Source organism: Cavia porcellus, unplaced genomic scaffold (genome assembly GCF_034190915.1).
Source record: "Cavia porcellus strain 051 isolate PalLab524CR breed Dunkin Hartley unplaced genomic scaffold, mCavPor4.1 scaffold_16, whole genome shotgun sequence".
NCBI classification, from domain to species: domain Eukaryota; kingdom Metazoa; phylum Chordata; class Mammalia; order Rodentia; family Caviidae; genus Cavia; species Cavia porcellus.
In genome coordinates this window covers 32193243-32211674 of record NW_026947499.1, presented here as the reverse complement: position 1 = coordinate 32211674, position 18432 = coordinate 32193243, and the positions used below count along the sequence as shown (strand labels likewise).

At 54.5% G+C, this 18432-nt stretch overlaps 1 protein-coding gene across 2 annotated transcripts; it reads right to left on the bottom strand.

Annotated features, from left to right (window-relative positions):
• Positions 1–553: 553 nt before the first annotated feature.
• Positions 554–13543, bottom strand: Sstr5 (somatostatin receptor 5). Of its 2 annotated transcripts, none has more exons than XM_063226254.1 (2): positions 13253–13543; positions 554–3918 (listed from the first exon to the last, which is right to left on the bottom strand). In XM_063226254.1, exon 2 carries the CDS (start codon positions 3906–3908, stop codon positions 2796–2798), a length of 1113 nt encoding a protein of 370 aa, XP_063082324.1. In that variant the 5' UTR covers positions 3909–3918; positions 13253–13543; the 3' UTR covers positions 554–2795. The 2 variants fall into 2 exon arrangements, with proteins under 2 accessions (XP_063082324.1, XP_063082323.1); XM_063226253.1 differs by lacking the exon at positions 13253–13543 and adding an exon at positions 8398–8630.
• Between the last annotated feature and the right edge of the window lie 4889 nt (positions 13544–18432).

The following is an 18432-nucleotide window of genomic DNA, read 5'->3' as shown; positions in this document are numbered from 1 at the left end:
TGGGGACCCTGAGGCCTGTGACAGGTGTGAGTTCGTGTGAGTTCACCCTAGGATCCCCCATGGCTTTTCAGAGTCCATTTTCCTCCTGGACATACCTGTTAGCTTTTAATACAGGTGCCCATGGGGTGCCCAGGTCCTTGTGTGTGTCCTATCATGTGTCCCCTAGCTACCCACACTGGCCACACCCAGTCTCAGGACTGGCAGGGTACATAGAACCTCCAAGAATATCCCACAGGCTCCTCAGCCTCCTGCACTACCAGACCGGGGTCTTACCCTCCCATATGCTACAGGCAGAAGCCAGCCTGAGCTGCATCCTCCCATCACACCAGGGACAATGATCCTGCCTCTTCAGCTCCTTTGGTCCTCCACACCCTACCAGGGCTATGCTGCCTGCCTGTCCCAGACAGAACTTCCTGCATCCAGCCTCTCCTACCCCAACCTGCAAAGACTCTGAGACAGTAGCTATTCCCCTCTGTTTCCAACCCAACCCAACCCAACACACACACACACACACACACACACACACACACACACACACAACCAGTGAAGAGTTTGCATGCTGTACTCCTTGGCCAGAGCTTTACTGTTGGGTACAGTAGGTGAATACCGTTGCTGTTCCAGGAGGACACACATCCCAGGGGTCTACCAGGCCCAGGGGCTGCAGGTAGTAAGAGGTGATCCAGCTCCCGATGGGAGCTTACTGACCCCTGTTGCCCAGTAAGGCAAAACCACAGAGGACGAATGAGGAGAGCAGTTGCACTTGACCAGGGTAAGGTCACAAGCAGAGGCCAGCAAATGAACTGCATGTAGCCTGGGGACCAGACTGGCCCTGTGGGAGGTTCAAGGTTGGTTTGTGAGACAAAAGGAAATAAGTCCCTGGGTCTGGCTGAAACCACAGGGCCCACAGGGCTTCTGGTTGACCAGGCGAGAAGCAGGGTTCGTAGGGTGCAGGGAACTCCCAGAAGAACCAGGATCCACTGAGAAGTATATTCCAGCTATTGCCAGGTCACTATGAGGCTGGTCTCAATCCCATTCCATTCCCTCCACAGATGACACATATGGACAGGCAAATGCCATGGTCTCAGGCTGGCCAACCATGAGGAAGGAGGGCTTAAAGTCAAATCAGTCTGCAGAAGGTGATCTGAGCAGAAATGTCTAAGCCATCTGCTTGCCCTCCTAATGCATTCAGAGCATATGCACTTTGCATCCAAACCCCAGAGGGCTTGAGGGTGATTAGGAGATGACAAGCCTTGGTTTCTCCATGGGAACACTTGTCCTCCATGGGACACCAGCCCCAGTGTATCGGAGTGGGTTTTGTCACCAACTACTGGTGACTTCGGCACAGACTCTGGCCGGAGCCCTGACAGCACCCACCTTTCAGTGAATCCTGTTTAACCACCTGCCTCACTGTTTAGCTGCCCTCCTCCCTACTTGTACCTGGGTCTGGCTACCCCTACCCTACCTTGTCAGGATTTGGCTTGCCGGGGCAAGGGAAGTCTTATATCTATAAAGTGTTCTAGTTTATGCCGACTTTGCTCAGTTACAGGGACAATATTTGCTTTGGGAAAGAATCAAACATTTATTCTCTAATTTATTCAGGGAGCAGTTTGTCAAACACAAGCGCCTTTGGTACGCAGAACATGTTCCAGGATCAGCCGTCTGAGTATCACATCAGAGACCCAGCAGCCCTGATCTGGCTTTACCCTGTCCTATCCTGCTACACCTGGCCCCTGCATCTTCTTGAGAGGCCTAGGCAGCATCAAGCAGAGCTGTCCTGAGCAAGATGACTATGCAGCTGACTTCTTCCAGAGAGAAGTCAAGATATCCTGGGGGCCCTAGCAAGGTCAACACACAAGAATTCTCAGGGCTCCACTCCTGGCCTTGGTAGCAGAATCCTGGGCTAGGGAGTAAGCCTAATACTGGGGGCAGATCCTCAGGGCCCAGTACTTGGCATTTGCGTCCATCCACACAGCACCATCTTCCCAGGCTATACCATCTGCGCTGGGAGGCAGGTTTCTCCCAAACCCCATCCGTCTGTCCTGCTCCTTCTTCTGGCCAGAGATCCTGATCAACCCAATGGGACCTGTAGGGTCCTCTACATGTCCTCACATCCTCCAAACCTCAAGAACTTCTATCAGATGCTGCCAGCTGGACAGAGCTCATCCCAGGGTGCCCATCCCTGTGTCTTCCCCATCCAAGTTGACAGAAGGGTAGCGCCCTGAAGACAGTGTTCCCTCTAGGACCCCAGGGGACCCTAAGCTCTCCAGAGTCAGCCTAGCATTGCACTTGCTGCCCTCTGTTGCCTGGACCCTGGGAGCTCCAGTGAATGGAGGCTAGAGCTGAGTGCATTCAGGTGGCTTTAATTCTACAGAGTAGCACTCAGGTGCTGACTGGGTGACACAGAGCTCCTATGATGAAGGGCACATGCAGCAAGGCCTCTGGGTGGGTGGTTACCACCTCATTCTAGTCAAGAAGAATGCTGCGACTGGCTCCTGTGGCGTGGACATTGAGACAGGATAGGCTAAGGCAGGGCTGGCGATGCCAGACATTTCTGGGGACAAAGCTGAGTCCCTCAAGGTTCCAGAATTGACCCACATAGGAAAAAGGGCTGGTGGAGTGACATGATCACTGCAGGATGCTGATTGCTCTGTGTCCACCCACGGCTCTGCCCCAGCAGCTCCTTTCTTTATGCCACTGCCAAGGAGTATCTGAGTTGCAGCCCAGGAATGGATACCTCAGCACAGTCCCTCACAGGCAGATGGCATTAGGTAGTCCCTGAAAGACGCAGGTGGCTCTCATAGCCGGCTGGTCTGCATGTGCCCATTTGTCTGGCAGTTGCGGGTGGGAGGCAGCGTGATCTCCTGTAGCCGCCCACTCTTGTCTGGCCGTGGCTCCATGGCATCAGCATCCTCCATACCATAGCTCCCACGGACACACAGAACCTTCCGGAAGCTCTGGCGGAAGTTGTCAGAGAGGAAGCCATAGAGTAGTGGGTTAGCGCAGCTGTTGGCATAGGACAGGACCACTACAAAGAAGTAGAGGCCGGCGGAGGCGGGCTCCTCAGGCAGTGTAAAGGCCAGGTTGACAATGTTGACAATGAAGAAGGGCAACCAGCAGCCCACAAAGACCAGCACCACGACTACCACCATGCGGGTCACCCTGCGCTCAGATCGCCGCGCCCTTGAGGATCCAGCACGCACACCTGCAGCCTTCACCTTCACCACAATGAGCAGGTAACAGAGGCAGATGACCAGCAGCGGCCCGAAGAAACCCAACACAGATGTGTAGGTGATGAAGGCAGCACTCCATAGTTCCGCAGGCTCTGGCCAGCTGAGGTTGCAGGTCCCCCAACCCTCCTGCACGTTGGAGAAGACCAGCAGTGGCAGGGACATGAGCAGCGAGAAGGACCAGACAGCAGCACTGGCCAGCTTGGCCACTCGTGGGCGGCGCCAACGGGCAGAGCGGAGTGGATGGACTACAGCCAGGTAGCGGTCAATGCTCATGATGGTCAAGCAGAAGATGCTAGTGAACTGGTTGATACCATCCAGCGTCATGACCAGACGACACAGGAAGGGGCCAAAGGGCCAATAGGACACAGCGTTCTGTGTAGCTAGGAAGGGCAGGCCCAGCATAAGTAGCACATCAGCCACTGCCAGGTTGAGGATATATACGTTAGTGACCGTCTTCATCTTAGCGTGTCGCAGCACCACATAGATGACCAGCCCGTTGCCGCCCAGCCCCACAGTGCACACTAGCAGGTACAGCAAGGGCACCAATATTGCCCGGGCCCCTGCTGATGGTGCTGCCCCTACCGGTGTCCCATTGTGGTTGTCTCCAGGGCTGGCAGCCGAGGTGTTCCAGCTAGGTGTAAAGGCCGGGTACAAAGGCTCCATGGAGGCCACCTGCATGTGTTCGTCTCTACAGGAGAAGGAAGAACCAGTGAGTTGGGCATATCCAGCATTCCTTCCTCCTGGCCCATCCCCAGCCCCGCCTGCCCCAATGGCGGTAGGTAAACACGATTAGTCATGTTCAGCTCAGCCGGGAATCACATTAAGCAAATTGTTTGGAAAACAAGCCCAGAGAGGAAGGAGCAGCCATCGTGGGGACAGCAGGGAAGCCAGCTGGTGAACTAAGACCAGCGTCTGCTGATGATACCTCTGTGGCTGCCCTACGACCTGAACTCCGTCACTCCCCTACCACAGCACTGTAGGAGGGTAATTTCTACCTAGAAGGTTCTAGTTCCCTGTGCTCCAGAGCACATGTATGTGGCTTGTGCAGAAACAGGTGCAGAGAGCTCTTATAGCCACTGGATCCCAGTGGGACATGCACTGATCTCCAGCCTGCTCTCTTGGGAAGCCACACTGGACTCCATTGGGGCACTGGCCTTCCTTCTTCAGGAGGTTCTACCACCACCTGGCAGAACTCAGGGAACGCCATCCCCTATGAGTATGTCTGCTCCCAAGCAGAGCCATTCTGAGAATGCATCAGTGATCATCCCAGAGGTTCAGCCAGTGGTGAACCCAGAGGTCCATGTCAGCGTGCTGTACTGACTTGAGGAGTGACCTGATGGGTATTGCTATCACAGCCTTGAGGGACACATATGGGGGCAGCTCCTCAGATGCTGGCCTGCGTAGGGTGAGATCCATCCCCTCCCCAGTGTGATAGATTTCTTTAGCTCCAAGCAGCAACACAAGGAGCAAGGTACATGTCGACTATCCTCATATAGCACAGTAGCCATGAACAAATTGACACAGATGCACAGAATAGTGACAACCAAGAAAATGCACAGCATTGAGGTACAACCTAGGGGCACCACACTCAACAGCCTAACACAAAGGCAATGGGGCTGGCATAGGGGTCATTGCAGACAGGCACTGAGGTAGGTATAGAGGATGTTAGTATCTGTTGGACAGGTGACAGGTACACACTCTCTTATTACAGTATCTTAAGTTACCCTATGTGTTTGAAAGTTTTCATTAAATACAATAAAAAGTAAATAACCCCTTCCCTGATGAGGAAGAGGGCACTAGTACCTTGCTAAATGGTGCTGGGGCAATCAGCAAGGAATCCAAGCACATGAAGGACCCAGAAAATGAACAGGTCCATGCAGAGACAGGAGTCTCCTGGTCTGAGCCAAGGCCACTATACTGTGCTACCCCAGAGCCTTGGACCTGTTTATTGACCCACGGTGACCAACACAGACAACGGACATCCATGGATTCCAGGACAGGACCTCATTCTAGAGATACCAGGGGGCTGAGCAGAAGCAGCTAAGATCTGGAAGACAGGGAAAAATGGGCTGGTAAAGCCCAGAAGAGATACCATGATTCAACTGATATGTTCAGGATTCACAAGTAAGTATGAAACATTATGAATATTATGGCATTTTAAGAGCAAAGTGAACAGGTCTCTGTTTCTAAAGCTCACAGATTTGGGGCACACAAAATAATACAGCCATTGAGACAAATTAACAACAAAAAACAAAACCTAAGCCCACAGAAGTCAAGACTGACTCCAGTCTGGAGAGTGCTGAAGAGAACTAAAAGACAGTGATCACAAGAGGGGAATGCAGCACATGGACAGAGAAGCAGGGACAACGAGTGCAGGGGCAAGACGTACCCCTCAGAGAGGATGCGGGCTCCTATAGCACAACTGAGTCCAATCCCAAGCAGAATACAGTCATGATAAAGTTGCATTACCACTGAGCTGCCAGGCCCCAGGAAAAGGGAAAATCCTGATGACACCAGTCAGGGACAAGATGGAAGCCTGAACAGGAATGACAGAGGAGTGGCAGGAGCGGGGGAAGCCCTGGTGCCAGCCTGAGAGACACGTGTCACCTTGAAGTCTTACTCTGAGGGAAGGGAAGCACTCTTTTTGATTTGCTGGACTTGTTCCCCAGAGTGTCAAGTGCGCTGGCTGGTGTGCTACAATCCTTTGTGAAGTGGGTGACCAGATCCTATTTAATAAAAAGGTTAAGTACCGGGTTGGGATGACTGCATTTTGTAACCCTGCCCAGGAGTCCTTCTGGTGGACCTTTGATCTGGGTTGGGGAAGTGAACACGTTGGCCAGGGCCTGTGATCACCATGGTTTCAGCCTACGTCTGTGTCTGGCCAGAAGCAGGTCTTTCCAAGGAGCCTTGGCAGTAGAACCTGGCCCCAGAGGGAAGCAGGAAAAGCCTACTTCTGAGGGAAATCTCTATAGCGTGGATTCTAGCAGAGGTGTGGTCTGGGAATGTGGGGGCACGTAAGAATCTAGGAGACCAGGAGGCACAAGCCATTTGCAGAGGCCTGTGGGTCACCCCTTCCCAAAATACCAAGGAGGGACCCCTGGTGAAAGCCCTGTGGGACTGAGTGGGGACTGGGTAGAGACAATAGAGCAGCTCCTACAGGTGGGATATCTGTCTCCAAGAGGGCAGAGGACCAGTGGGGTTCAGGTCCTGGCTAGCACAAGCCCTGAGCTTTCTAAGCAATAGCTCTTGAATGCATATTTGATCTTAAGTCAAACAAGCTCCTCATCTTTTATGGAGCTCTCAGCTGCTTGGGGCTCCTCCAAGGCATCCAGACCCAGAGAGGGGCTGGGAGGGGCTCGAAGACTGCCTGGTTGCTGCTCCTACTGTCCCTATAAACACTACCCCCCCCAGGTACGCTTCAGAGCAGGAAAGAACAAAATAGACGCAGTGCTCTGCCTGCCTCTTATAATTCTGTAAGAGCCATTATTTAGAAGCAGCAATCTTTTAGTTTCTAAAATTACATACTCATGAGAAAATTGCCCTGGGGACCTTTCAATAGTGGGGGAGAATTCAGTGAGAAAAGAGCTGAAGGTGGGTCCTTTCATCCCCAGAAAAGGACTTGCTTGCTAGCCTTCTGTTAGGGCACTGAAGCAAGCCCACTCCCACTCAGGCTTCCTGCCCACAGTAGCCTGTGATCTCTGAGAAGCTACCAAGCTTCCTGAGCCCTGGATTCAGGTGTCAGAAAGTCCTACTAACTGTGAAGTTGCTGAAGTGATGAAAGGTGTCAAAGCATGCAAGATGCGATGCAGAATGCCTGGAGCTCAATAACAGCTCTCACAAACTGTCCCAAACAGTCCACATCTCCTTACCAGCATCAGGAAAGGGATCTGGCTGGGCTCCTGGGGAGAAGGGGTGTGTGTGTGTGTGTGTGTGTGTGTGTGTGTGTGTGACTTCCTAGGGGCCTGGGAACAGAAGTAGGCCTCAGCACCACAGTCCCCCATGCCTAGTGGCCAGAGGTCAGGTCTGCATCTTGACACTCCTCCTGGGCCAGACCAGTCCCAGGTAAGGTGCTCAGAGCACCCCTGGGCCCATCACACCTGAAGGGTGTGGACATGCAGTGCTCCTCCTGTGCTGGGTGGAGCAAACATGGTGCTCAGCTGCTGAGGGTGAGCTTTCCAAGCTCTGCTTTCGCCTCTGTTGAGCGTGGAGTAAGGGCAGCCCCACTCCTGCTCCCCTACTCTACTGTCCGCAAGGCAACCTGGGTGGGGGCAGAATCTCCCCATGATAGGTAAATGAGGTGGGTGTGGGCTAGTCTGGGGCAGCAGCAGAGAGGCCAAAGCTGCACAGCCCCCCTGGGGCTCAGCAGGTCTGCAAAGCCACCTTCTACCCCAACACGCTGATTTGGAAATATCAGCTTTACCAGGAACCCCTTGCAGGTAGATGGTCACTGCTGCTCTCACCCCCTGTGCTGGGAGGCTCTGGGTCTCACCCCACCCTATCTCTTTTGCTCACATATCTTCAAAGGTCCAACTTCAGGCTCCTGGCCTCCTCTCCCTGTCCCGGGGAGAGGACAGCCGGCAGCCGGCAGGTCCCAAACTGGTAGGGTTCTGGGAAGGGGCGGATATTCGAGGGGTCAGGCGGGATCCAGGGCACAAATGCGGAGCTGTGAGTGGGCCGTGCCCAGAGAGCAGGGGTGTTCTGCATGCGACTAGGGGCGCCCTCCCTCCGCTGTTCCTAGTGGTCCTGCAACTCCATGCTCATTTCCTCATCCCAGGGGACCCACTCCAAGACCCCAAGAGCCTACCCGCCTAGGAGAGGTGGGCCGAGGCTCATTGGAATCCCTGGAGGCAGCTAGCCGACCCACCGGGCGGCCTCTGGGTCCCAGAGACCTGCGGACTAGGATCAGAGGGGTCGAGGAGTGCAGCTGCTGAGACTGGGAACTGACGCGAGGGGGCACTGGACAGCGGCAAGTGAGCCCCGCGGGGACCCGAAGGCGTGTGAGGGACTGGTCGCGCCAAAGGCAGGAGGTGCAGTGGAACGCCGGCCGGCTTCGCGGGCTATAGCAGAGCGCCAAGCCCCCAGAGGGGTGTCAGAGGCTGTGCGAGTCCCAAACGGGCAGGGCAGGAGCGCCGCGCGCGACAGGCTCCAGGGGAAGAATAGCACTCACCTGGTCAGCGGCGCCCCCTGGCTTAGAGCCCTGAGCCGGCGCTGTGCTTGCTGGCGCTGGGCGCTGGGCGCCGGGGCGGGGCTTGACCATCACCCGGGGCGGGGCAAAGGCCTGGGGCTGGGGCGGGGGTCGAGTTAATAGGCCAGATGGGGTTGGAGGAGCAGACCCCGGGTAGGGGGTCTTTAGGGTCTAAGAGTGAGGAGTCAGCATTCGGGGTCAGGGTTGAGTGTGTGCCTGGGGGCAGGGCCGGAGAGGCTAGTGCGCAGAGAGGGTGGTAATCTGAGCAGGTCACGTGCTGAGGGCGGGTCGAAAACTGTAGGGGGTGGGTGGACAAGGCGGGAACCACTGCCCTTGCCCAGCTCTCCAAGAGCCCAAGCCTCATCAGTTGGTCCTTGCCGGTTCTTTGAGCACCAGCCCACCCATCCTAAACCACTGGCAGTGACTCCTATGACGGTCTGTGCCCTCACCCGGTTCTCTTGCCTTCCATTCTGGGCTGCAGACCCCAGCAGAAGGCCAATGAGGCTTCACTGGGCCCTCCCAAGAGGCTGAGAAGTGAGAGATCCCCAATCAGAGGAGAAGTGCTGGGACCTACAGTGGCTGAGATCCAGTGGGGAGCGGCCAGAGGACCGAGGGTGGAATGTCAGAATTGGCTCCAGTTGGTTTGGTGATTTGGGGAGTACAGAACTTAGGCACTGGCTGAGCCCAAGTCTAAGGCAGGGTTTTTTTCTGCCTCTCTTAGCAAGTGGGGCTGCCTGAGAACCGGCACTTTGCACAGGATCCCAGGTAAACCACAGATGTTAAAAAGAAAAATTGAGGGCCTCATTCATCCAGCTTGGCACAGACAGGCGGGAGCGTGTCAGGTATTTCCCCAACCAGGATGCAGCCTCAGGATGTAGCCTCACCCTGCCTTAACTCCTGTAACCCAGCCAATGGCTGAAGGAGATGAAGATTCCCAGTTGATGGTGGGACCCCTGAGACCCAAGGATCCTTGTAATGGTGTGAAGAAGCTGCTGGCCATTAGTTCAAGGGGCATGGAAGACACAGGCTCTGTGGTTCCCTCAGGAAACTGGGGTACTTGGATTGTCTTTTCTTCTTTATGGTTTTCTGAGCTTCTGTGCTTTCTATGAGGACCATACGGTGTCTTTGTAATGGAAAACATGTGCTTAGAGAAACAAGAGGCCTCAATCCAGGGAGGCACACACTGTCCCTGGTGCTCACAGGACCCATCCTTAGCCTCCCTTCCCCACCCAGGCCATCTCCATGGTGACTGCTAGTTCCCCAGGGGGAGCTGCACAGATTCCATCTCAGGGTTACCTTCCCTGTCCTGCCCAGCCTGAAGAAAATGGAGTTGGAAAGTGGAAAACTGGCCTGTAGGGTGCACTGCCCACCTCTCTGTAGGCTGAGGTGCCTCCTGGGCCCACAGCTCTGACTGAGGCACGGTCACTCCCAGAGGCAGATGTCCTCCTCCCTGATGCCAGCAGGGGAGAATGGGGCAGGTAGGCTGTGTCCCAGCCTCCCAGGACCTCTGTCCAAGCAGCGCATCTCCTGCTGGGGTCCAGATGTTCTGTCGAGATGACAGAGAAGGCCACTGGGGCCCTTGGGTGGCTGTGAGCAGTGAGCAGGCCAGCTAAGTCTTGCTGTGTCTCACCTGATCTGCTGGCTGAGAAGGGGCCTGCCTGATCACACAGCTGTACTCCTAGCAGATTTGGATGAACCCCTCTGTATACTGAGAAAAGAGATACCATTTCTGAGCACTTGGATGCTCTGCCTGCACCCAGTGGGACAAACATACCTATGGACAAAAGGATACCTGTTCCACAGCTCAGAGTGTGGCAAAAAGAGGCGGCAAGCAAACAAAGCAAAACAATGCCCCAAATTAAAAAGCTCTTCAAAATCAACTCAGGGCCTCTTACTGAGCTATATGCCCAACTCTTTTAAAATTCATTTAATTTAATTTAAAACATTTTTTTGAGACAGCTTCCGAAGTTGCTGAAACTGGGTTCAAACTTGTGGTTCTATCTCAGCTGCCCAGAGTTCTGGGGAAAAGAAATCTTATTAAATGTGGGAAGTATTAGATTGTGACTAATGTAGAGAGAAGCAAGGTAACAAGAGTAACAAAGCATATGAGAGTCCTTGGGCAACCTCTCTAAGGAGGGCACTTAGCCTACTGAGGGGTGGTCAGATAGAGAAGAGGCAGGCAGAGAGTCACGAGGTGCAAAGGTCCTGGGGCAGAGAGAAGCCATGCCTGCACAGGTAAACCACAGGGTATGTGATGGCCCTGGCCAGGCCCCCAGGAGGGTCCCCTCACTATAGTGTGGGACTGAAACCAATGCAGTCCTCCTCCCACCAGCTAGTTTCTCCTGAGCCTCTCAATCAGAGGGAAAAATTCCACCTCCAGCTGCCTGGTATGGCCATGTTTAGAGGTGAGAGGGCAGCAATGCCACCAGCAGGGGACATTTAGTAGCCTCAGGAGGATTCCCATGTATATCCAGCCTGGCTGATGTTTGTTTGTTGTTTTGAGACAAGGTCTCTTTTATAGTTCAAACTGGCCTTGAACTCACTATGTAGCACAGGCTGGCTTTAAACTTGCAGTGATCCTCCTGCCTCAGCTTCCCGAGTGCTGGCATTACAGGTTATACCATCATACCTGGCAGCCTGGCTGCATCTTGATGTCCATGGTGTGCCCACTGTGGAAACTGGAGCAGCAGGGACAGGGTAGGGTCAGTCCCTGGCTCCAGAACCTGTGCTGCCCACACCAAGATTAGGACCCCCTTCTGCTTTGGACTGCTCAGGACTCTCTCAGTAGAATCAGGCTAAAGTCTCTCTTTCAGGCTGGCCTCTTCTCCGCCTGGCCATCCTCCAGCTTCAGCATCGAGAGGGAGATGAGGCCCAGCAGTGTCCCTGCTCGCCACCTTTTGGGCAAGTTAGGCTTCCCAAGCAGAAACAAGACAGGTTCAGCTGTGCACACTTGCGGCTCCACCTGGCCACACTGCTGGCTGGCTTTACCCCCGAACCTGTTTCCCATCAGAGGAACTAGGGACCCTGATCCGTACTAAAAGTGGAATTTTCCCAGCATAGAGGCCCAGGACACCTCTCCGCCCAAGGCACACAGTTGGGAAACTGAAGGCCAAGATAGGGGCCCATGAGGAGTCATGTCCTCTTCTTTCTGTCCTGGTACTCTGGAACAGGTGCCCAGTACTGACCCTGTGCTGAGACTCTTGGTCACAGGGAAACACAGGGGTCCACCAAGACTCCTCTAGGCTAGCCTGGTTCCAGGCTCTCAGGCTACAGGAACAAAACAGCCTGATGGAGGACACTGCCTTCAGCGCAAGTCCCCAAGACCCTCCCTGCCCCTTCTTCGGACCCCGTCTCCACCTGGAACCTTCCCTACCTGCCTGGAATGGGGACCCCCCCTGCTTACTCAGAGCCCCATCCGGTTTCAGGTCTCACTCTCCTAAGATCACTGGCATCCTAGGTCTCATGTAAGGCTCATCTATATACTTATTAGGTCCCAGCCTCCAAATCAGACAAGATGCTTGGGTCACCTTGGCGCTCCTGGGGACTCTGCTGGCCAGAAATATGGCTTTGGTGCACCCCTCCCTCCTGACTGGCCTCAGCCCCATGCCGGCCAGAGAGACATTCAAGGTGAAGCCTGCCTGGGACACTGCAGAGGTCCATCCTGTCCAGGTGAGGATTAGCAGCCGCTGGAAGCCATGGCAACAGGACAATGGCCCGGCAGACTCTTTATGGAGCATTACCATGCTCCTGCAGTGGGGAACCCACCCTACCTGTGACTCACACCATGGCCCATAACACTTCCTCCCTGGGGGCTGCTCTGTGAGTGCTGGGCACAGTATCCTCGACCTCCTTCTCTGCCTGGGTGGAGGCTTGGACACTGAGCTCTAGCTGCCTATGATTATTCAAAAGGGCGGAGGCTGGTGCAGATCACCTGGAACACCCTGAGCTCCCCTAAGTTGGCTCTAGGTAGGGGCGAGGAAGGCATGGCTGTATCTCTCCTAAAGCCCAGCTGCCCTCCTGCTCCCATCACCTCTGACCACTAGGCCTTTTCCTGGCTGCATCCTATGCCTTGGCATATCCAGCCTCCCTGTCTCCAGTCCACTCTGCATCAATTCAATGGCCTTCCTCCAAGATGTCCCTCCCCTGCTGCCAACTGCCCCAGACTGTTGCCCCCACAACCCTGTAGGTGCTGGGGGTGGGTGCTGTCTGGGCTTTGTCCTAGATTGTGCATGCAGCAATTGGCCAAGAAATACTGGTCTGCACACTCCCCAGCCCTGCTGCCAAGGCAGATACCCTGGAGAGGTCAAAGGAGACCAGTCTCCCACAGCCAGCACAGCGGGTCACTCCTGCCCAGCAGCTGGTGATGCTCCCTGCCAGGCTCAGACTAGCACAGGGCCAGCCAGAGCTGCAGGGTCTGTCTCAGGGCAGAGCCAAGAAGATGCGGGGTGCCTGAGCTTGCTCTGTAGGGGTCCCTGCCCAGTGCCCTCAGGAGTGCAAAGCACTCTGTGGTCCTGTAGCTTTCAGCCAACAGACCGCTCAGCAGGAGCTCCCCCAAAGGGAGTCTGAAGTCATGTCCTGGTACACAAAGAACCGAACAGTTTGGGCCCTGGGGATCAGGGCGGGGCTCGGGGGAGCAGTTGGGCTGACCCTCTTGGCTGTGTCACAAGCTCCAGTGAGTGCTCTTTCATGCCACTGAAGTGTAGTAGCCTTCAGAATGGGAGGTGGAGAGAATCAGCACCTGGGGTGGGGCCCATGTGCCTTTTGAGGCTCCCTCCCCTAACACATCCAGCCCCCTACCTGTTCCCTCCACTGCTGCAGGCCCCAGGTGCCAACTCACCAGCTGGAAGGGTTAGGGCTTCATTGCTCAGAATCATCAGGGATGGGCCATGGCCCCTGAGAGGAGGGAGTCATGTTCAGGAGCAGCAGAAGCAGGAGCAGGAACAGGAGCAAGAGCTGGCAAGGTATTCTGTGTCCACGACTCCAAACTCCCAGTCACTGACCAGGGCAGGGCATGGGTGAATCTTCGTGACCTGGAGAGGCTAGACTGCCAGACCCAAGGAAGCTTATCCGTCCTCAGGCTTCAGGAAATTGTCCATTAGAACTCCCCGTCAGACAGCCCATTTCCACCTCTGACCAACGCTGCAGCCACACATTTATGCATCATTCAAAAAGATCTGTGGGGAGCCCTGAGATCATCAGAAACCTGATGTTTCTCTGTTTAAAAAGGCCACAGGGGAAAGAGAATTCTGTGTCCCTGGGCTCATCCTTTTTCTTTCCTTACCCCTAGATAGAGACTGGATCCAGGCTTCTCTTTGGGATGTTGCACTGGACTATTCCTGCCCAGCACCAGATTTTAAGTCCCTAGCTAATGCTGTGCACCATTGAGGAGGCCCTAGACTGTGGAGTAGGTCGTATATCCAAGGTAGACAATTGTTCCTTGATCCCCAGAAGCAGGTGGGCTCCAAGGAGAGGCAGGGCCCACCTGAAAGCCTTTACCTTCTGGTGATTCTGGTCTCCCCTTACAGACTTAGCTGGAAGAAGGGCTGTATTCCCTGGGGCAAAGAGTGCTTTCTTCCCCTTCAGTCCCCAACAGCCAGTGTCCCCTGCCCCCAGACTCTCACATTTTGCATTTTGATGTTGACTCATGAAAAGCTCCTTTAAATCACTAATTTCCCACCCCAGGCAAATCAAAAGAGCACATTTCGCTTGATTTGTTCACATCAATCAACTGTTAAGTCAATTTTTTAAAAAGTCAATTTCACTCACCGGATGCAAATCCAGTGCTATGTTTTTTTTAATACATTAGAATTAGTGATTCATCAACTTATTTCATTTCATTTTCAATCTAAAAGTCTAATGACATTTGGAGACATAATTCCTCATCAGAGAACAAGCCATTAACCAAGTCAGCATGACAATTTAAGGCAGAGCATCCCTCTGACAATGACCCTAGGGAAAATAGGAGCTGGGCCCAAGCCCAGAGGTCCCTGAGGTCAGGCTAGGGTCAGTTGTGCCTCCTGGTCTGCACCCACTGTCAGCCACCCTCTGGGGGTACTCCCAGTGCCATGCCCACCAGTCCTCATGGAAGGGCCAGCACCTCCACATTCAGGCAGCAGATGGATAGCTGTCCCTGAGCTTGCTTTCTGGGTTTGAGAAGAAGCCTGATTCTCAGACACAATGACCTGATGGGTACATGCAGTCTGCACTGCAAAGATACATATGCAGTTCACAGCCCATGCAGAGTTCCCCAGGGCTTCCCGTGGCCCTGGATAATGCCTGCCGTGAATGCTGGGCCTCCTGCCTTTGCTGTGCCTAGTTGAGCCTGTGGTGTTGCTCCAACCAAATGACCCAAGGGTCTGACCAGTAATCACCTAGACCCTACATCCCAGCAGGTGACCATGCCCTGAGATGAGGCTGCCTGGGTGGCTCCAGAGGCTCAGGGAGTAGTGGAGGACTCTGCCTGGCCAGGTGTGGGCCTGGGGAGGGTTACCTTGGAGCATCTGTTTTCCTCAGATGTGAAAAGAGAATTTAAAAAGTGACATTAGTTACCTACCATGGTGGTAAGGTTTCCAGCCCATACAGTGAGGCTAGTCCAGGCTGCTCAATCAGATGTGAATCCAGGCATTCTGTAGATATTCCTGATACCTACAACCAGATGCTGAGCAAAGGAGATGATCCTTGATCCTCATAGTGCAGGTAGGCTTCAGCCATCAGCCAAAGGCCTTGAGAGCAAAAGTAGACCCCTGAGGCTGAGATGTGGCCACTCATGGAACAGGGTCAGGGCTCCCCCAACCATACTTCCTCAGCCTCTTGTGTCAAGAGTGGGTAGTGACCACAGGCCGATTTCCCACAGGCGGCCACATGTGGTTTCAAACTCTAATCCTGTAAGCCAGAATGTGATTGTCTTGTCAATATTCTGTTGCTCACTGGCTTGTCAAGGATGCCTGGGGCTCAGCCATCCACTGACCTTGCTAACTAGCCTGACATTGACCGGAGGGTGAGTGGGACGTACTCTGAGACTAGATGTGGGGGTCTGCTCTTTGAGATCTGTCTGCATCCGGTCTATCCAGTTCTTGTGAGTTGGGTTTGGGGTGGGGGGTCAGGATTGGTTCTGGAACAAGGCAATAACAGAAACAGGGAAAACCAAGGTTCCCCTCTGACACCTGTAGAAAGGGTAGGTGAGCCTCCTCCAATCCAAAGAGACTGAGAGACATAGAGACCTACTGATTAAAACTCCTTCCCGTGGAATAGGGAACTGCTAAAACCCCTGGATGAGATGCACAACCAGCCCTACCCCAGCACCCCAAAATACTCTGGTGAATGGTATCCAGGTGCTCCCTCCTGCAACTGGGCAGCCTAAGTGAGTCCAAGGGGCTTCAAGCAGATTGGGGTGACAAGAAGGGCTTGGCACATGGAAATAGTGCTCCCTTTCTGGGGACCTTGAACTCTTTTTTCTCCAAGTCAAACAGTAGGAAGGATGAGTGAAGACATGTGTGAGGGCTTCTTGAACTTCTGGGCAGTGCCTGGACTCTGGGCTCAACATGAGTTCTCTGTCCCTGACACACTGACATTATAAAAATTGGATGAAAGACAAAATTATGACATCAGCTAAAGAGAAGTTATGGCTCACAAATTGCAACACACATTACAATCTCGGAAGGGATGGGGTAGGGGCATCCAGACACAGGTCCCCAGCAATTCTGCTTCTTTCTTCTCCAGGCCCTCTTCCTGGTATCTGCCATGTCTCCACACCACCCCAATCCCATCAAGCCTGGTATTGCCCTACGGTCCCCTTCCTCCCACAGCAGGGCCCCTGCTGAGCAGAGCAGGGAGCCTGTGGGGCGCACTGTGGAGGATGACCACAGGAGCTCAGGAGCTCTGGGTTTCCAGGAAGGGAATGAAGCCCCTCTCTATACTTTCGGAAACACTCCCAGTGGACAGAGTATCCTGTTCACAGGTGGGAGCTGTTCACAATCTCCTGTCCTGCTTCCTGGAAGTCTGAGCTCCTGTAGGTCCTCTAGAGAGGCAGAGTGGCTTGGCTCAGATACTCTCTGCCCCCTCCCTGCCCCCACGCCACCCCCCCCCCCATAAATGCAAGGATTTGGCCAGCTTCTGGTGCCATCTGGTGGGTTGAAGGGTCACTGCATGTAGTTTAGGTGGGGAAAGCTGAGAGGTTCAGGGTTGAAGGCTCCTTGGGTGAGCCACATCACCTCTAACCATGATCCTTCCTCGACTCATTCAAGGTCAGAGGCTTTGGAGAACTAGCTTATCTGTGCCCAGCTGTGCCACCCAGCAAATCATGCAGCTTGCGCCTGCATGTCCTCAGCAACATGGAGCCATCATTACTGTCCAGAAGGGCAGTCCATGCTGACAACAGCTTCCAGGGCAGCCTTGCTCCTTCGTCTGCAGCACAGAAGCTACCCACCTCCATCCTCCCAGATGTAGACAGAGCAAGAGAGGAGGAATGAGGCAGGGGGTGGGTCCTGGATCAAAATAGCTCTCTGCCCTCTCTTTAGGGACTGGTCCCTGAGTGCCCTTGGGTGTGCACCAAGAGATGGCACTGACCCTGCGAAGGATCTGCATCCACTTATCCAGTTGCAGCCTCCCCCAGAGATTTCGTGTCCAGCCACCTCCTGCCCTGAATTCCTACCCAACCAGCAGCTGTGGCTGACCCCAGCCTTGCTCAGTGTTCCTGCAGTGGACTAGGACCTTCACCCTGGAGTGATCCACCCTGGAGGACTGGGAGAATCACCGACCCAGACTGCCTATGGCCTGGCACAGCCTAGCCAAAGTCAGGAGTGTGACACCTGCCCCTCCTTCCATGTCCTGTCCCTAGTGCTCCCCACAGGGGTCCAACTAAGGTCATTGTGACACTCCTGATGCTCAGTTGGCTCCTTCCCCACTGTGGCACTAAAGTCTTGTCTGACTTGAGGATTCTAGACCTGGAAGCCTCCCACATTCCTCCTATACCTTAGCCCCACTCCGCAACCCACCCCAGTCTTTGAGTTATATAGAGGGGCCTCTGCAGTTCTTCAAACCTCGGGACTCAGTCAGTTCATGTGATCTGTGGGAACAAACCAGTAGTGGCCACAGGGGGGCGCCCGTACAATACACAGCCGCTCTTGCCTGGCATAGAGGGATTGCCGCAGGGGCCTGGCTCCTAGGACCAGGAAGGGGATTCTTATCTGTGCCCCTTCTGCTTTACAGCCCAGATTTTCTACCTGGGGCTGAAATCCTGGGCATTCAGTCCAAGACAGGGTCAAGAGGTGTTTGCGGATCTCCCTAACCAGCCACAAGGGACTTCATGCCTGGGACAGGAACCCTCCTACTCCTCCAGCTCCATTCGCCCTCTGCTGGCTTTGCTGTCTCGGCAAATGGCCAGCCAGCAGACCCAGCCCACCAGCAGCTGGCTGGCGACCCTCCAGGCGGCCTGCGGACCCTGATCAGCCAGGCCAGCCACACCTGCTACAGCAGCTGGTTCAAAATCCCCAAATCCCAGCAAACCAGCCACTTGGCCCCACATCAGCCAGGCCAGCACGTCCTTGGCCCTGATGACAGGCCTGTCCCTCCCTGAACCGGCTGTCTGGGACGATGGCCAGGTGGGCAGGCGGACAGTGCCCAGCAGCCTGAGACATTAGGGACTGCATGGACATAGGCCTTGCATGGGGCAGTTGTGTCCCCACCCAAACACTGCTGGTATGGTCAGAGTCAGGGCCTATCTACAGACTTGCTTTAAGGGGAAAGAGTGACACATCGGGAGGGAGGGGACTCTGCAGTATGTTCCTGCCCCTGAGGTCAGGCAGTTGCTGGAGATGCCGGGGTATCCACCACTGACTTGTCATGCCAGGGGCCCCTGGAGCTATGACAGGTGTGATTGGGCTGGGTCCTAGCCTTCTGCAGGAACCGTGTGGCCAGTACCCACTGCCTGGACTGCTACTGGCCTGGGGTCCAACTCTACTCCCACCTTGGTGGATACCAGCAGTCAAAGCCAGAGGATAAGGAAGTGACACTTGCTGC

Bases quoted from the DNA above. Each gene is read 5' to 3' on its own strand.
- Sstr5 (XM_063226254.1), bottom strand. From the start codon at position 3,908: ATGCAGGTGGCCTCCATGGAGCCTTTGTACCCGGCCTTTACACCTAGC.